Consider the following 18,022-nt stretch of genomic DNA (forward strand, 5'->3'; position numbering starts at 1 on the left):
ATCACGAGGGCGCTTGGGTGGTGGAGGTGAGGGGAGGGGGGTTGTTTTGTCTACAGTGCCGTAACATTTTTTTTTTTTATAACCAGTTACTTCCACACCACTTCTTTCATTATGCTGATCCGTGAAGTGGAAAGTAACGCTGGCGGAGTTGAGAGGTCAGGGACTCCTGCTGCCTAGATACATACAGTCTAATATTAGAACATTTCCTTGATTTGTTAGCAGCATCTCTGTTGTCTGCTGAGCACATGGCAACAAGCCGACCAATTGGATTTCAGGAGAATACTAAGCCCCTCGCTCTGTATAGCAACAGTGGCATCCTTCCCTTATTTATTTATATATGAGTTTTTTCTCCCACCGACTCATTCTCATGCTTCTGTCCCCCCAGTGTGCAGCCACACCGCGCTGTCAAACTGTGCAAAAGAGTTACAGTGCTGCTCTTTTAGTTTTGCTTTTTCTGTTAGCAGCATAAGCTCTGAAATGTACATTGTACATTTAGGCTTTTCATATTTGTTTATATTTTTATAGACACTTTTCCCCCTCTCTTTCCTCACTGCACCCCACTGATCAATGGAGTTTTCCTGCGCTCTGCACGTGAAAGTAAAATCAAACTGAGGGAATGTCTCAAGAAGGCTTCATTTTTTAAGAGGACATGTTTTAGTGAAGAGGAGAGGAAAAACGCAGAGGAATGACAGCGTGGGAAAAAGATGGCACTCAGAGGGGACCATTAACTACCAAATGGAGAGGATCTTTAAAAGATGGAGGACATAGGAGGAGAAGCTGTATGGGATAGGATGAGTTGCGGTTGGAGGGGGATGGAGGGACAGAGAATGGCGTGAGGACCGAGGACAGTGGTTGGTTTGATCTGAGCCACGTGTGCGTCCAGCCACGTCTCTTCGCTGCTTCGTGGATACCGATGAAACGCTGGTTTCCCATGTCGCCCGGTCCCTTCTGTCTGAGCCCAGGTAGGTGCGTACTCTCCTGTACATCCAAGTTTGATAATGATCTTTCATTTTTTCAGGTCCTCTGGACGTTAGCTCTACCAGAAGCTGCCATTTTGAAAGTTCTGTTAACGTTTAACGTCTTCACGTCTCTTCGTTGTCGAAGCTCTGGTACAGGATGAGAAGCTTGAAGGCGTTGAAGAAAAAAATGGCGTATATTAGCCGTTTCGTTTTTGTTGTGGGGTTCAACATTCATTGATAAGACGCTAAAAACACAAGCTAAGCTGCAAAAGGAAATAACCCCTCCCCCAAATTAAAATAAAAACAAAAAACTACCAAACCAGTAACATATGATCAGTTTCTCCAGTACTATCTGAGAGACGTTGGACTGATTACCAACTGTCGCAGACTACGTGAAAGTATGAAGCGTTGTGTAATGCAACATATTTCTGAGACCAAACTGGCCACTGTCAGTGGCGTTTCAAGTGGCGTAAATGATATGGTCACGACTGAAAGATTGCTAGTTTTTCAGATAGGACATTTTTCTGACTTGCGAACCAAAAAAATGGTTATGGTACAGCTGTGCCATCCCAGATGGATTGGGTCCGGAAAGTATTAAAACATGACAAAACTGGCTGGATGCAATAATGACACTTTTGTAAGTTTGGGCAAAATCATGTTTAGTATCTCATCTCAACTGGAAATCGACAAAATGTACGATGAACATAAATCCATGATGGTTGCGTACCGCGTAAAACGCCATTTTCAATGGTCTGAAAATCTGTAATGTCTGTAATGTTGCATAACTTGGACACATTACATTTGACAATTTAGAAATCAATGAAAAAAATTAACAAATTAAAAAAAATGCAAGATATACTTTATAACCCAACGGGACCCCTGCCCCTTATTTTATGGTTATTTATGATTTTACTTACTTTTCTCGATTCCACTGGTCTGTGTATGTGTCTCTGTGCATGAGAGAAACACACTAGTGTTGACTGATACATTACATTTGCATTCATTTCATTCAATGAACGCGTAGCAAAAATCTGCAAATAATGCATCGTTTTTATCCAAGTCCTAACAAGTACAGCCCCAAACGTCAACCTGGGGAATTTGCCCTCAGTAATGTAGGCAGCTTTTCAGGATTTGGTCTGTGGAAATAATGTTATGCGATTCGTGGTCAATTTACCATTTTCTTGTAAACCTAGAGGATTTTTTAAATCAAAAGTTTCATTATTGATGAATATGTTAAGATTGAGTATTTCTACTTACATTGTTTCTAACACACAATAATTCAAGGGACAGATGTTGTAAGTTAACATCTGCGAGTTAAAAAATAAATGATAAATCTGCACATAAAAATGTAAGAGATGAACATTTAGCCTGGTTTTCACATGCTGCATCACATTTCAAGCCCTCACAGCTGATATGTGTACATCTGACTCATCAGATGACGCACTGAACACTTCATATGTAAGTAATGGGTTTTTCCTAACGTTAAAAGAATTAGTGGCATTATTTTTTAAGAGCATAGTTTCGCAGTACTGCCAAACAGCTCAAATTTCTCTCAACGATGTGCAGGACGTGTTTACAGTGAGAGGTCTAGCAGTGGCAAAAGGCTACCAAATATCATTTCATGACAGTGAAATTCAGCCAGTTATATTAATAACAGGTCCAATAACCACTGGCTTTGCCAATAGTTGCAGTTATTGCCACACTTTTGACTACATTTACCAGTAAAATAATTGATGACGCTTATTTTTTAATCTGCTCACACCACATTTGAAGCAATGCTACTCTCACCAAAGCCTTGATGCTTGCTGTCCAGACCTGAGCAGAGCAGAGCAAGCGACAATGAAAGTGTGAGACGGAGCAAAATTAGTCACAGTATTCCTTCTTCTTACGAATTTCTTGAAAACAAACCAAGCAACAACAAAAAAAGATATAAGGCTGCAAACAAACCCCACAAAAACTAAATACTGCAACAAATTTAAGATAGCAACGATTTTGACTGAAGCATCTTCTGCAAATGTGTACAAATCTCAAAATTTGAAAACTGCAAACCTTCCAATGAACATCTAACTGTCTGTTTGACTAGTCACTGTGTCACTGCCATAGTGACTCCCAGTGATCTGGGAGGTGATGTCCCAGATCCAGTTAATAAATCTGAATTTGATCATTCACAAAAAGTTAAATAAGTCTCCTTTCCCTGCCATGCACAGTACAAATTACATGTTGTTGCACTGCTGTTGGTTGCAGAAACAAGTTCTTAGTGTAATGCACACTGGCCCAGGAAATCTGGAAAGTTTCCCTCTTACCGATCCATAGAAAAAATGTAAGCTATACAGGTGTATAGCTTGCAGGATAGTTATGAAGTAATGTGTATAAGGATTTTGGTCAGAATAACTGAAAATTTGTGCCTTTTCTAATTTAGGTTTCCTGAGATGAGATGATGCACGGGTCCTCGAAGCACAAATTGGGCAGTTTTTCTTCAGCCTGCCGTTCTTTAGCAGTTTACAGCTTAGCTACTAGTGTTGAGGTATATAAGAAGCACTCATATCGGTAGAGTGTGTTCTCCATCGCGCCCAGATATGAACCCCTTTGAGCAAACAGTGATGAAGCACAAGAGCACCTGAATAAGGAAAACTCCACTGATTATAAGGAAGTGAAAACTGGATCTATTGGCAGTGCCATCAATCTACTATATGATATGCTTAAAACCAAGACTCAAGGTGAGGAACACGCTCTACCTCCACAACACTGGGCAGCCATGAACTCTGCACTGCCACCCTCTCTCTTCTCAGCCATGAGTATAACTGTAAGCTGATAGTATGTGATCAACCACACTGTGGGGCCGACATCCTGCTGCTTCACCTTCTCAATAAATCCTAGCTGCACAACAACAATACTAAGTTAGCGCTTTCAAAATGGCAGATCAGAATTTACAACACAGCACAGAGGACGACAACCTTCAGCCAGCTGATTACCCAACGTCATCACTAGCATCGCTCCATCTCAGGGATGAGGCTGTCGTCACAAATGAGAACACTAACCAAATCGGGGATAATCCTGAGACCGGTTCAGTATGTCCTGTGGTGATGTCATCAATGCTTAACCAATCACAACAGCAGGGAGACATATCCATGGCTATCATGCCTGAGTCTCACCCAGCCGATCAAGGTAAGATTAAAACATAAAAATGCTTTATAATGTCAAAAATCAATTTGACAGTAATATAAATTTTTATGAATGTAGCAATTATACAAAAAAGATGACAGAATGATCAAGAAACAACAACAACGAAAAAGAACAGACATGCTGGGTTCTCTTCTTTTTGGGGTAACAAACAAAACCACTTCTGTGAAAATGACCAAATTAAAAAAGTATTTTGGCACAGAAGGAATCAGGAGACTCGAAGGATAGAAGATGAGGTCTATCATTTCTGTTGACCGGCCACTTTGTTATGTGAAAAAAGTGCATTTAAGGTAAATCTTCAACATTAAGTTTTCTCCTGTTACCAGAAAACAGCTTAAACAACCAGAATATCAATGTGTATAACCATCACACTATGTGATAGGTTATACTGGCTACGTTTCGCTAATGAAACTATGACACAAATGTAAAGTTTAAAAACCAACCAAACAAAGACAGACAGGTTAAATGTTTTTGTCAGGTCTGAGGCTTTCATGCGGTTAGCTAATGTTGAAGCTATGAGGGCTCAAAGATGCTGAAAAAAGTTGGGGATTAAAAAGTCCATATGTTTGACCCAAACATATGGACTTTTATTAGCTTGTAAATATTTTCATGGCTACATTACACGATAAAAGAAAATCATTAGGAGCCAGTGGACAGAGGCTGAAACACTTTCATCTTAAGGAAGCTTGGAGGCTGTTGAAACACTATCAAACCAAATGTTAAGATTAATTTGCAACATGTGGAGCATGTCTCCAAAGGTTGATTCTGTTCATCTGGATATAGCGTTTTCAGTAGGAGAAACGTTTCATCACTCATCCAAATCACTTCTTCAGTCCCAGCTGACTGCAGGTTTCCCCAATCTTATAAACATGAGGGGATAGTTTAAAAAGGAACCAGCAGATGGCAGAATTTACCCTTCGATGTGCTAAGACGGAGTGACATGGTGCTCTGTTTTGCTTCTGCTGAACTCCAAAAATACTACAAATAGTATTTCAAGTTCTACACGCAGTTGTTTAGGGAAGTTGGCACACCCAGGTCAGTGGACCTTGAAAGATGCAGAAATGCTACAGTGCCTTTATTTAAAAAACAAAACAAAACATGCATTTCAGAAGTGTAAAAAAGCCAGCAGGTAAAGAGCAGAAGCATTCTCCTGGCAATCCTTCCAAACAAACTTGTGTTTTTGCCTTTTCTGTGAGCACTGAGCAGTCTGACCTTGGGCGAATTTGCTGGGATGTCTCTTCCTAAGAAGACTGTGGTACTGCGTCAACAAACTCGAATGCGCCAAACCAGCAAGCTATCAAAACGTCTGCTTTTATAGAGGCGCTCGCACTCATTGATGATCACTTAATCAAGTGCATCTGATTAGCAGCACCCAGCTGCCAATTACCCTCTTAATTCCTATGGCAGCAGTAAAGGTGGGCTAAGTTTTTCACGCTATAACACAACACCATTGCTATAGTTTTTTTTACACATTACAAGCTACACCACGTTGAGGAGGAAAATAAAGCAAAAAAACCTCCTAAAGTTAATGAATCTACCATCTGCTATCCAGCTTTTTTTTTAGTTGAACAGCTTTTATTAGGTTTTTATACAAGGCAAGTTTTGACAGAGCTTCACTGTGTGTAGACCCTGGGTTAATGAGTTGACGCCCTTTCTAATTTTACAACAGTATAAGTATGATTCCCCCAACACACAGCTCTTTCTGGAGCAACGATTTCAAGCATCTCCAGGCATGCCTTCACAAGTGGTGAGGGGACGATTTATGTCAACTGCTTAGAGCACACCTCTTATTGCACTCAGTGCTCGTGTTGCATGTGTGTGTGTGTTTACATGCTGGGAAACACAAAGAATTCCCACATAAATGTAATGATTGCGGAATATGCCTGACAGACGGGGTCTCACGTTTCCCTGCTACCCTAATGTAACACTGACACAACCACATGCGCAGGGGTAAAAATCACAAGCAGCCACAGTGGAGCATCAGCTCTGGACCTTCAGGCCAACATTGCATCTCACTGTAGACAGCTGTTGTTTGTTAGGCGAGGCAAGGCGAGGTCGGGCACTAAGCAGCGACGAGTCTAGCCGAGTGTGCCTGAGCGAGGAGTGCCAGTTCTGGTATTTTAGGCAGTCAGACACTGTCACCTGTCAGCGAACTAGTCTAGACACGGTCTCCCACGTGGTGCGAGAATAAGCTACACAACGATATCAACCTCTCAGCGGCTAGTCGGGAGGACGGCAGTGTGTGCAGAACGGCTGCAGAGCGCAGATCGCCACATACAGACTGATGTGAACAGGCAGGGAGGGTAACGCTGGGTTATTTTACGGTTGATGTTTCAGAGTTCTTGGAAAGTGAAATGGGCCAAAGTGAAAGTGAGGCGCAGTCCGACACCCTGGCAGCGTTCTTGCAGGACCTTTCCTCTCATGATCATAATGATGGTATGTCTCACCCAGGAAAAACCAACAGCAGCAAGGAAGGAGGTGCGCTCCAATATATTTCCAACTGCCTGTTTACTCCTTAGCAGTTTTGTTTCAAATTAAGGTAAAATGTTTTATCCTGCTTAAAAATGTAACTGCATTTTTTTTCTTTTCAGAAATTTATCCAGAGAACAAAATATACAAAGCTATGGCAGAATGTGACTGCGGCGCTGATGACCACCAGCTTTTTGAAGCAGAGTGGTACTGGGGCAACATCTCAAGGTACTTTATATTTCTATCACTTTTTCTTTCTTTCAGCCAACACCACTGTTACAGCACATCTAATTTTATTGACGTTGTCTTCCTCAGACCGTTATAATTAACAGAAACCTTCATGTCCATTTGATTTGTTCAGAGAGGAAGTAAACGAGATGATGAGAAACACTCCTGATGGTACATTCCTGGTTCGAGATGCTTCCAGTAGGATTAAAGGAGAATACACGCTGACATTAAGGTAACTACTAGAAGATTAGTGACAGGCATGCATATGGCTACACTTTTGTAAAGTGTATCAAACACAACTAGTTAAAGACTGTACCAGGTTTTATGAATTTTATTGCTGCATTACAACCAGTCATCAGTAGTCTGTATCTCACGTGAAAAAAAAGTTAACCCCAAATTAAATATATATATATTGTAGTCAAAGGTTAGTTATTATTTCCTGGGCTCGGAGTCTAAATTTAGTTTTACTGGTTTTAAAGTGTAACTTTATACGTTTTGTGGTTTCGCTCTAATTTTAGCGGAATTGGGACAGACCAGGTTTCAGATATAAAGCTTTGTTGATTAGAGTTTGGCGTAGACTCCAATGTTCAGCAACATAACACCCTGTCCCCACAAGATGTTTCACGAGTGTTTTTCCAGTCATCCATCTTACATTTGGATGAAAGAACACACACACACACACACACACACACACATTTTAGAGATCTAAAAGTCTCCTGTCGGGAAAAGCGAGAGTGACTAAACAGAACCAGGAGAGGCTCTAATGGGGAACAAAGCTCCCTACTTGCTAGCCTAAAATGACAAGAAGTACCATGTTATTTATGGGACAACTATCCTTTGACTTTTGCAGAAAAGACGCTTCAAACAGACTAATTAAAATCTTCCATAATGGGGGCAAGTACGGCTTCTCTGAGCCACTGGCTTTTTCCTCTGTAGCGGATCTGATCCAGTATTACCAGAAGAAGTCACTGGCCCAGTACAACTCTAAACTGGATACACGGTTACTCTATCCAATATCCAGAAACCAGCAGGTAAACTTTTTGGGGCAATTTAACTGTGAACTTTTGTTTTCTTACATTACAACAACATTGCAACAAGATGTAATCAACTGAAGACTTTTACCACATGGTCTGTTACTGGTATTGGAACAAAACCGCCGTGCTAATGTCCAGACTGAAACCATCATCCTTTTTTACCGTTTTGTGCATATAGCAGCAGGTTGTGATGGAAGCTGACATTGATGCAGCTGGAGAACAGCTAAGGATATTTCAGGATCAATACAAAGAAAAAAGCAAAGAGTATGACCGCCTATTCGAGGAGCTGAATCTGGCCTCCCAGGTACATGATCTTAATCCTTTTCACCGTGTAAATTTGTACTTTTTTCTTTTCAGAGCCCTTTCCTTTAAAGACTTAAAAGCAAACGGTTTGTTTTCTCTTCTTCCTAGGAACTGCAGAGCAAGCGAACTGCCATTGAGGCTTTCAGCGAAATCATTCGGATCTTTGAGGAGGAATGTGAAACCCAAGAGCGCTACAGCAAGGAATACATCGACATGTTCCTCACATTAGACAGCAGTACAGAATCCGACAAGTACGTTCACAAAGCACCTGGTTTTCCACTTTTTGTTTAAAAACAAGTTGAATTAATAATAGTTGCTAGTTTAGTTGAGTAATTCCTTCATTTTTACTTCCAGAATTCAAAACAATTCAGATGACCTACAGTCGAGGGTGGAAGAGATCCATAGCAGCAAGAAGAAGTTAGAGGAGGAACTGAGGAACAAGGCACTGGTTCACATGGAGGTCGACAGGAAAATGAACAAACTGAAGCCTGACCTTGTGGAGCTCCGGAAGCTCAGAGATCAATACCTGGTGTAAGTTCAACCCTTCACTGTCCCATGTTTAGGCTTGTTGTACAGTGGTTCCAATTTAGGTCCCAAAATTTCCAAAATAACAAGAGATCAGTATCAGCATGGGCCAAACTATGACTTCAAACATTGGTGTCAGGGTTGGATTTTACAATCAGTGCATCAGTGAAGCAGGGACTGAAAGACAAAACACAGTGTGTCCTGCACAGCGTCACAGCTACTGAGAGATGCGTGTTGTGACTTCACAGTCAAACGAGTATCTCAATCTGATTCTTACATTTCATCACATTCCAATAACACAGCTGCGTTATAAACATAGAAAATAAATCAGCTGTTCTCCATGTTGTCACAGCTGTGCAGCTCTACTATGCTTGGTATGGAGCTTTATCATAAGCCTGATTGGTAGTGCGTGTCTTTCTAGCCAACTGTTGCCCTTTCACATGAAGTAAACCTGAACAAGTATCAATATAGTTAGCCTAAAGCACAACTGTAAATGTATGTAATTTACTGGGCAGTGCAAAAAACAAACAACATGTATATACTGTATCTCTCTTTTTACTGTGTAACCCTTTGATGGATGTCGTTGATCTGGATTGGATTGGATTTCTAGCATATAGGTGAAATAATCTCCTTTTTAAACTTTAAAGTGACATTAGTGAATCAATAATCATCCACTAATACAATGTGTGTGCTTCTTTGTAATAAGTGCTTCTACTTTTAGCACTTTAAGTATATTTTGATGCTTAAAGATTTGCACTATTACTTAACCAGTGGTCACAATCCTTCTTTAAGTAAAGGGACTGAACACTTAAAGAGTAAAGTCAATGTTCTACAGCGGCACTTTTTATGAATACCATCCGTATTAGGCGAAAGGGATGCCAGTGAGTCTGAAAATCATGGCTAATGTTTTCTACACCAATTTACTGCCCTGTATTGATTTGGATTTTCTGATCCAATAGCCTGATTACTCATTGGTGTTCCTTTAAAAAAAAAAAAAAAAAAAAAAACAATCCTGGAAATTACCCTGATAAACATGTAACAGCACTCCAACTGTTTATTGTCCATGTTTCAGTTGGCTAACTCAACAAGGCACCAGGCAGAGCCAGATAAATGACTGGCTCGGTATCAGGAGTGAAGAAGAAGAGTAAGTATCCCTTTTCTCTTGGCCTGTGGCCACATTAGTCAAATCTTTTGGAGTAAAATATCACAAAGGCATGTTCACTGACAACACACATACTGTATATGTGGCTCATCATGCCACCCATGTTGCTATTTTTGGTTCATATGATCAATACTAACACCAACACTCAACAAAACTGAGCACAACTGCTTCAAATCATCATACCTCTCCCTCTCCACCGGCTAGCCCATACACCCTAGCAGATGATACCCACCAGGAGGAGAGGAGCTGGTACGTTGGTGCTATGAGACGAAAGGAGGCGGAGGAGCTGCTGAGAGGGAAGAGAGATGGGACATTCTTAATCAGAGACAGCCAGACTCGGAGAGGCTCCTTTGCCTGCTCTGTCGTGTGAGTGTTTTAGGTACTTAATGTTTGGATGCTCTGTAGATAAATCCTGTAGATACCAAATAATCAGTTTCCTCTCTCATACAGTGTGGACGGGGAAGTGAAACACTGTGTAATTTACAGGACGTCCACGGGATACGGCTTTGCTGAGCCCTACAACCTGTACTCATCACTGAGAGAGCTCGTCCTTCACTACCGTCACACATCCTTGATCCAGCACAACCAGCAGCTGAATGTAACCCTGGCCTGGCCCGCTCTCAGCCAGCAGCCCAGCTGAGACACACCAGCACACACCCAGTAACAGTACTGTGGACACACCCGAACAGACACTATTACCAGGCTCAAAACAGCATAGTGTCATCACCGCACTAAAATATTCAGTGCTAAAATTGGATAATAATCTAAACATTGATTTTATGCCAAACAAAAGACATTTTATTACTCTTTTGTTATTATTAGAATTTCTGTGTTTAAAAAGCCAATTAACTTTTCATCACCAGCTAAAGTTTGCCAGAAGCTTTTAGTCAGCAGTAAATATTCAACTAAACTGTCCTAGTACAGAATTCAGCCTCACTAGTTTCCCCAAAGTGTTGCAAAAAGCCGTGCAGTGAATTGGATTCTGAATACAACACTTCCATTAAAAGAGTAACTAAAGCAAAGGCACAAAATATTTAGGAAAACACAAATAACAAAATTTGTCATTGCAATGTTGATTTCAATTATTCTTTTGTCCCAAAGCTAAAACAATCCAGCACAAGTTTCTGTATTTTTATCTAGACGCAAGCACAAGAAATGACTATTTTAATGAAGAAGCCAAATATAAAATAGCTTCACCGCTATCAAGTTTTTGTATTTATAGTTGGCCACTCCTGACCTCTACCACACTTGTTTTAACTTGTTTGAACAAAAACAAACCAGTGTGCGTTTCTTAAATTGATTTCTTAAGCTTCGTAATCATCTAACAAATGCATAGAAACAGTGAAGCAACAACAATATGAACAGAAAAAAAGCCCAGTATGGGACAGAACCACCCTGCATTGCTGACTATGGTTATTTTAAGGCCAGAGCATCCACACAAACACTTTCAAAATAAGATGGATTCCTGTATTTTAAGACTTCTCCAGTTCAACTTCACATTTAGATGATATTGATATTTTCATTTTCTGATAAGGAGTTAGAACTAATGGAGCAAGAGGTTGAAAGGCTAGTCTAACTGCTTTAATGCTGACTGATCTGGTCACATTTGAGGCTTCTTAGGCGCAAACATGACATTACAAAACTACATTAAGTTATAGTTATGAAAACTAACCTTAATAAGGGTCAGTAAGGAATTTGACAGGATTTGGACCTGCTCAGTGAGAAATCTAAATTTAACAGCCATTTGGTTTGAAGTGATTTTGGTTGGAGTCCAGGAGATTTGTTAATTCAATTCAGTTGTATTTTATTTATACAGCGCCAAATCACAACAACAGTCGCCTCAAGGCACTTTATATTGTAAGGTAGACCCTACAATAATACATACAGAGAAAAACCCAACAATCATATGACTCCCTATGAGCAAGCACTTTGGTGACAGTGGGAAAGAAAAACACCCTTTTAACAGGAAGAAACCTCCTGCAGAACTAGGCTCAGGGAGGGGCGGGCCATCTGCTGTGACAGGTTGGGGAGAGAGAAGGAAGATGGGATAAAAAACAAAGTTAAGAAGCCTGATGTGAGGTGACCTTACAAGGTTATACTACAGGACTTCCAGGTTCATAGCAAACTGTAGAATAGTGCCTTTAAGTGCTTCTTTCCAACCAACATGTTTCTCTTGCAGACAACAACAGTCTGATGAACCAAACAGATAGACAATCTCTAGTTGAATATCTTATAACAAGGTAGTTGCTACTTCCCTAAACGCATGGCGTCTGATTATAAAAACAAAGGTTAATGATTTTAATGATTTTAGCCATGATCCTGGTGGCTACAAACTGTCAACAAAAGACACAAGGAAAAAGAAGCAGGTATGATTGGTTCCTGAAAGCAGTGTGTGTGTTGTGGCGTTTTTTTAAAGGCTTTATATTGAGTTTAGATTTTAAATTTTCTACTTTTTTGGATTGAGAATGATAAAAAAAAAAGGGGGATTGGTACCCACTAACAAATTTCGGTTATATCAACACCCTTAGCACATAACATAGAGACTTACAACTGACCAAACAGCTGTAACAATTTTTATCATTACTGCTAGAATTTTGCAGGCATATTCGCTAGCTAGGTATTAACTAATAATGTAAAGATTCCAACTATGGGGACCAAAAACAGTATGTTACAATAAAATTAGATAGGTAATGATTTTTAGTTTTTTGAACCACACCAGCAGACCATACCTGAGAAGTTTTTTTTCCTCTTAAGTGTAAATGAGATATATACACGGTAGAAAATTGTGTCTATATTGATAAAAGTATCATTTAAAATTAAAACTGTTTACATTTCAGATCTATCCAGGTATGTGCAGCCCTGGATAAGTAGCAGATTTGTAACCCAGGGACTTCTTTGATTGTGCAATTTTTGAGCAGAGATGAAGTGGTGCTTGTGGATATCATCATTAAACTATTTTTATAGAGGAGAACACAGCAGTGAATAAACCTAGCTTGGTCTGCCCATGAATTAAGAAACAATTAAACATATATAAAGATATGAAGAGTTAATTTTACATATCGTGACCTGTATATATTTTTTCTTGTGTCATCGGGTCACATTAAAATGCACTTCTCTCTTTATGGTCACATGTTCTTGATTGTCATTGCGTATGTACACTTGAAGTTAAATGTCAGACTGTTTATTGCCACGAAGGAAATAAGAAACTGTCAGGTTCCTACTTTGTGGTAGTGAAAAGGTGTATATGTTTGATTTTTGCATGCTATTATTGTGTAACAGGTTTTAAAAGGTATAATGCATATTACTAAATCAGAATATTATGGCTGGAAACTGTTTTGATACCAGTTCTGGTATTGGAATGACACCAGCAGCTATGAAATCGATTTTGTTTAGCCTCCATTAATGGTGCTAGGCACTTATTGCTATAGTTTTCCTTTAATGCGTCTCTTTCGATCACCTGTCAGTATTAGTCAAACTGTGACGAGTTCTTTATCAAAGCAAATGGAAATGTTTTCGTGTTGGCTGTGGTCTGTCGTGCTCGTAACCACATCAGTCTGTGAAATAGTGTTGCACAGTAGTAAGCTGTCCATCGCTGCATTGCACAGGTCGCGGACGGAGTGCGCCACAATCGTCACATGACAGCGCGAGGAGGCAAAATAGGCGCCCGTTCCTCCGCCACGTTATCTCGTCGTCGTCTTTTTTGTATTTTTTGCACACTGAATAGATTGAGTCTATAACTGCAATATATTTATTTAATACACATATATACATATATGTATATATATATATATATATATATATCATATATGTATATATATATATATATATATATATATATATATATATATATATATATATATATATATATATAAAACACTTCTAAAAATGAAGTGTTAGCTATATTGGTAAATTTTGTAGCAGGAATTTAAAATATGAAATCAATTTACACAGGTTATATGTGCACAAAGACCACTGCTCTGTGGAGTTTAGGTTTAAAGCATAGCATTTGCACACACGTAACTCCACATTTGAGGTGGAGATGCTGTGACTGTCTTCACCCTGTTACTAAGGCAGGTGGACATGTGGGATTTGTAAATATGGTCAAGTTGCTCATGAGATTGATGCACAGTAGCACTGATTTTTAAAATATATATATATATATTTATCTTCAGTTGGTGGCATCTTCATTGAGCTGACCACTTAATAGGATTTGTACTTCAGCAAAGTCATGCCTCTTTGTAATTAGCATTTGCACAATTCGGTCTTTTTCTGTCTCTTCGTGTATCTTAATGTTTTATCACTGTGCAAACAAAAACAAAATAGAGATGGTGAAATGATCCCTGCAGGGGATCATTAAGTGTCATCATGATCTGCTACCTAATGATACAACCATTACCATGTTTTATCTGCTGCTGTATATGAATAGAAATATACACAGCTACAGAAATGTAACAAATATTCACATATCTTACAAATACACAGATGTTAATTATCAAAGATAGGCTCTCTAACCAGCCTGCTGAGGTTTATAACTAAATAAAAGAAACAAATGATTGCCATTTAGCGTTTGACCTTTAGAACTGTGTAGTCCTTGAATTTGTATGTGCGAATCATATTAAGGAGGTTTAGTACCAGTAATATTTGTTTTTTCCCTTCAGAAACCTCCAAAAGTTTGTTGGCATTTATGCTAGATACCACAGATTTGTGGCATGAAAGTGAAAATCGGGCTACCGTAATTAGTTTATGGGAAAGTAACAGCAGAAACAGTTATGTTGAGGTATTAGTTATGTAGGGCAAGAAAGATGGTGTGGCATGTGTTCAGGTACAGTATTATGATGGAGGTTAGCAAGTATGTCAGCTGGAGGTGGTATGTGGGGATGGATTAGGTGGAAGGAGGCTGGTGAGATATTTGTATTCACCCAATCTCTTGGCTGTTGCCCTTTCTTTCATGCCGTAACCTGATGAGATCTAGCAGGTCACGTGATGTGGAACTACTTAGTATAGAATATATATCTGTTTTCTTTCTCACGATGAGCTGTGCATTTGATCCGATACCTCTGTCTCTGGCTCACATACATTATTGTATTTGTTAAAATTATGTTTCTGTAGCTTTCATTTTAATCTTTTCATTGTGTCTGTATACACTTGTTCTTTTTTTGTATCTGATCTAAAGGATTTAGCTGCATTAGTTGTACGACTACTGCTGTGAGAAAATACTGTTCTTGTAACTGTTTATTTACTGTATTGATTATGCAATAACATTCAGCTTGTTGTCTTGAATCAGAATCAGCTTGTGCGTCCTTTGAGGAGTTATAGAAGAAAAGTGGTATTAAACTTCTTCTCCTTTTTTTTTTTTATGTAAACCCCAACTTTACCAACTTCAGAACTGTACTGTTCATGTATGCACTTTCAGATCCCAAATAAAAGATTATAGCTTCACGGGTTGTTTGGAGTATTATTTAATGCCATCATTTCAGCACCTTGTTGGATCTCTCTAAATGGCGTCACAAAACAGCAGCTAATGTAGGCTAAGTCACCGATATTAATGGATCTGTAACGGCTTACAGATTATTAGCCATTAGACTGCTGTCATACACGCTAGAGTACTTTATCATTTTATCTTATTTATATTCTGGTCAAAGTGGACTTTATTATTATATTTGTTAATTTTTTTGTTGTTGTTTGTTTTTGTTAACAGTACAGATCCAGTGAGTGAGGGCAAGTCAAAAGCATGTTACAGTACGTGTCAACATCCAGCAGCAGCCCATATTCAGTTTCAACACTGTTATCATTTGAATTAAGATTTTTAAATGTGAAAGGGGTTTGCAAAGCACTGTATGTATGACATTATGCATACAAAAGCTTTGGTCCTATAATCACCTGTGAATTACATAATCAATGAGTCACACCATGAACGCCAAATTGACAGAGACAATGAGCAACCGTCTTACTTATCTGCTCTTGAACTCTCTTCACCCTTTAGCTTCTTAGTAAGTTCCAATGCAGTACAGCCTTACACTTAAACGCAAACGTTAGCCACCCTTTGATCGCAGTAAGAGCGAAAATAGCAGACTTTCCCGTTTATAGACACAGAGATGCTAACTGTTAGCTTCAAAATTGTGTTCGTGCAATTGGTGAGAATTTAAAAAGGCAAACAGTGGATCTGCCCATAAACAGTTCATAGAATTTTACACATTACCAATTAATAACATCAAAATCCAAGGTCAAAATCGAAGATGGCGCAAGATGCCGCCTTTCATCTGTCATTAGCTGTTTCTGCAAAGAAAAGAAAAGAAGAAAAAAACCGTCAACGCTTGGTCTGCGTTTCTTTTCTAAATTTAAGTTTAGTGGCTATCTAGTTAAAGCTGGAATTTTGGCCTTTTTTTTTTTTTTTTTAAAGTAAATACTAATATATATTAAATCCTATCAAACTGTCAGCCTTTTCAGATCATTATTTTGTTACTCCCTTAGGCTATGTCCACACGTACACGGGTATTTTTGAAAACGGAGATTTTCCGTTTTCGTTTTAAAAAATAATCCCGTCCACACGTAAAAGCAGAAATGAAGGAAAACGCTGCTAGGAACATGCCAAAGCAGCAGGTGGCGCTATATTCCTAACCGTGTAGAAATGTTGGCCAATCAGAAGTCTAGAAGCCTCGGTGGGAAATAGTAAACAAAGCTGGGGCATAGAAGCAGAACCGAGTTGTATGTGTGGAGGGTAGTGATGGGATTTCCAGCTCTTTTTAGAGAACCGGCTCTTTCGGTTCGGTTCACTAAAAAGAGCCGGCTCTTTCGGCTCCGAACCGGCTGTTCAGGTTGTTTTGTTGCTTTAATTAATTTATTAAATTTTTATTTGTCACACACACACACAACCATACACAGTATGACATGGGGGTGAAATGCTTGTAGCTGTACAATGCCCGACCATTAAATGACAGAAAAAAAAGTTTTACAGTATTTACAATTTACAGGTTGCTACAAAATTTACAAATTAACTTAGGAATTTACAGTAAAAAATGTGCAAATAGCAGGAAGAGATTATAAAGATTATAAATTATAGGAATTATAGGATTATAGGAAATGTGTGGTGGTGCTTGTGGTGATGTGATGTGTGTGAGAGTCCAGTCTTATAGTGATGTGTGTGGGAGAGTCCAGTCCATTATTAACAATAATATAAAATTATGCACAAAAGGAATTACTAATGTAAAAAAAAAAAGTGGTTTTATTTATATATGTTTATATATAAATATAGGCGGTGGCCCCTAGAGACAAAACACGTAGAAACTCCAAAAAGCATGTACAAACTCCAAAACACATTTCTAGCATGAACTGAACTTCCAAAACAGAGCTACCTAGATCACTTAAATTACACAATTGAAAGCATGAAAGCATATGTGTATTGTTTGTGTATTTATACACAAGCATTCATATATAGTCAAATAATAAAAAAATAAATAAATGTTCATTTACCTGTTATTACCACACACCAAATCCGGTCATTGGTACTTGCTGGCTTGTGTAGCCACTAGGTAACAAAAGTTCAACACTGCCCCTAGCATCCTGCAGCACTTCTGTTGTCTTTTGTACGTGTTTTGGAGTTTGTACGTGTTTTTTACGTGTTTTGGAGTTTGTACGAGTTTTTACGTGTTTTGGAGTTTGTACGTGCTTCGGGGTTCATACGTGATTTGAAGTTTGTATGTGCTTTGTCTGTAGGGGCCACCGTAAATATACTTTTATTTATTCACTCCACATAAAATGTAATAAATAAATCATATAATACAAAAATCAACTATTCACATTTCAACTTTTAACTATTTAAATTTTCAGCTTTTTCCTTTTACAAATTTAAAGTGAAACAACACAAAACACTGCAAACCACAACACAATTAAATATAAATTATAATATGAAAACAAAAATAATATTCTAATAATATGCATATTCTCTGTCATATGGACCTGCATGAATAAACTTTCTGAATCCTTTATCATCTGCAACTGAAAATAGTTGTGGATGATTACTATACCTTTCTAATGTGATGTTGTTGTCCCTGGCTCTCTTTCTCTGTCTCTCCCTCCTGCTCGGTTCCTGTGCTACTGAGTGTAATTACCGCCCCTCCCCCTCTTCCCAGCTTAAAGCACAAGGCTCGCATGCTGGGTGAAGC

General features: G+C 38.8%; 1 protein-coding gene across 7 annotated transcripts; it reads left to right on the top strand.

Moving 5' to 3' along the window:
* Positions 1-356: 356 nt before the first annotated feature.
* Positions 357-12,682, top strand: LOC146502548 (phosphatidylinositol 3-kinase regulatory subunit gamma-like). 7 transcript variants are annotated; one of them, XM_085131990.1, is made up of 12 exons: positions 358-2,028; positions 2,068-4,124; positions 6,477-6,617; positions 6,731-6,836; positions 6,970-7,068; positions 7,687-7,867; positions 8,049-8,174; positions 8,282-8,424; positions 8,528-8,704; positions 9,771-9,842; positions 10,065-10,226; positions 10,311-12,682. In XM_085131990.1, the coding sequence occupies exons 2-12, from the start codon at positions 3,872-3,874 to the stop codon at positions 10,498-10,500; spliced, it is 1,650 nt and encodes a 549-aa protein (XP_084988116.1). In that variant the 5' UTR covers positions 358-2,028; positions 2,068-3,871; the 3' UTR covers positions 10,501-12,682. The 7 variants fall into 7 exon arrangements, with proteins under 7 accessions (XP_084988122.1, XP_084988120.1, XP_084988116.1 ...); XM_085131992.1 differs by having other exon boundaries at positions 358-966; positions 3,379-4,124; XM_085131991.1 differs by having other exon boundaries at positions 358-962; positions 3,379-4,124.
* The last annotated feature ends 5,340 nt before the right edge of the window (positions 12,683-18,022 follow it).

The sequence above is a fragment of the Neolamprologus multifasciatus genome, chromosome 15 (genome assembly GCF_963576455.1).
Source record: "Neolamprologus multifasciatus chromosome 15, fNeoMul1.2, whole genome shotgun sequence".
Lineage (NCBI taxonomy): Eukaryota > Metazoa > Chordata > Actinopteri > Cichliformes > Cichlidae > Neolamprologus > Neolamprologus multifasciatus.

Bases quoted from the DNA above. Each gene is read 5' to 3' on its own strand.
- LOC146502548 (XM_085131989.1), top strand. From the start codon at position 3,872: ATGGCAGATCAGAATTTACAACACAGCACAGAGGACGACAACCTTCAG. The intron at 6,837-6,969 runs GTACTTTATATT...TGATTTGTTCAG, and splicing joins TACTGGGGCAACATCTCAAG to AGAGGAAGTAAACGAGATGA. The intron at 8,425-8,527 runs GTACGTTCACAA...TTTTACTTCCAG, and splicing joins AGCAGTACAGAATCCGACAA to AATTCAAAACAATTCAGATG.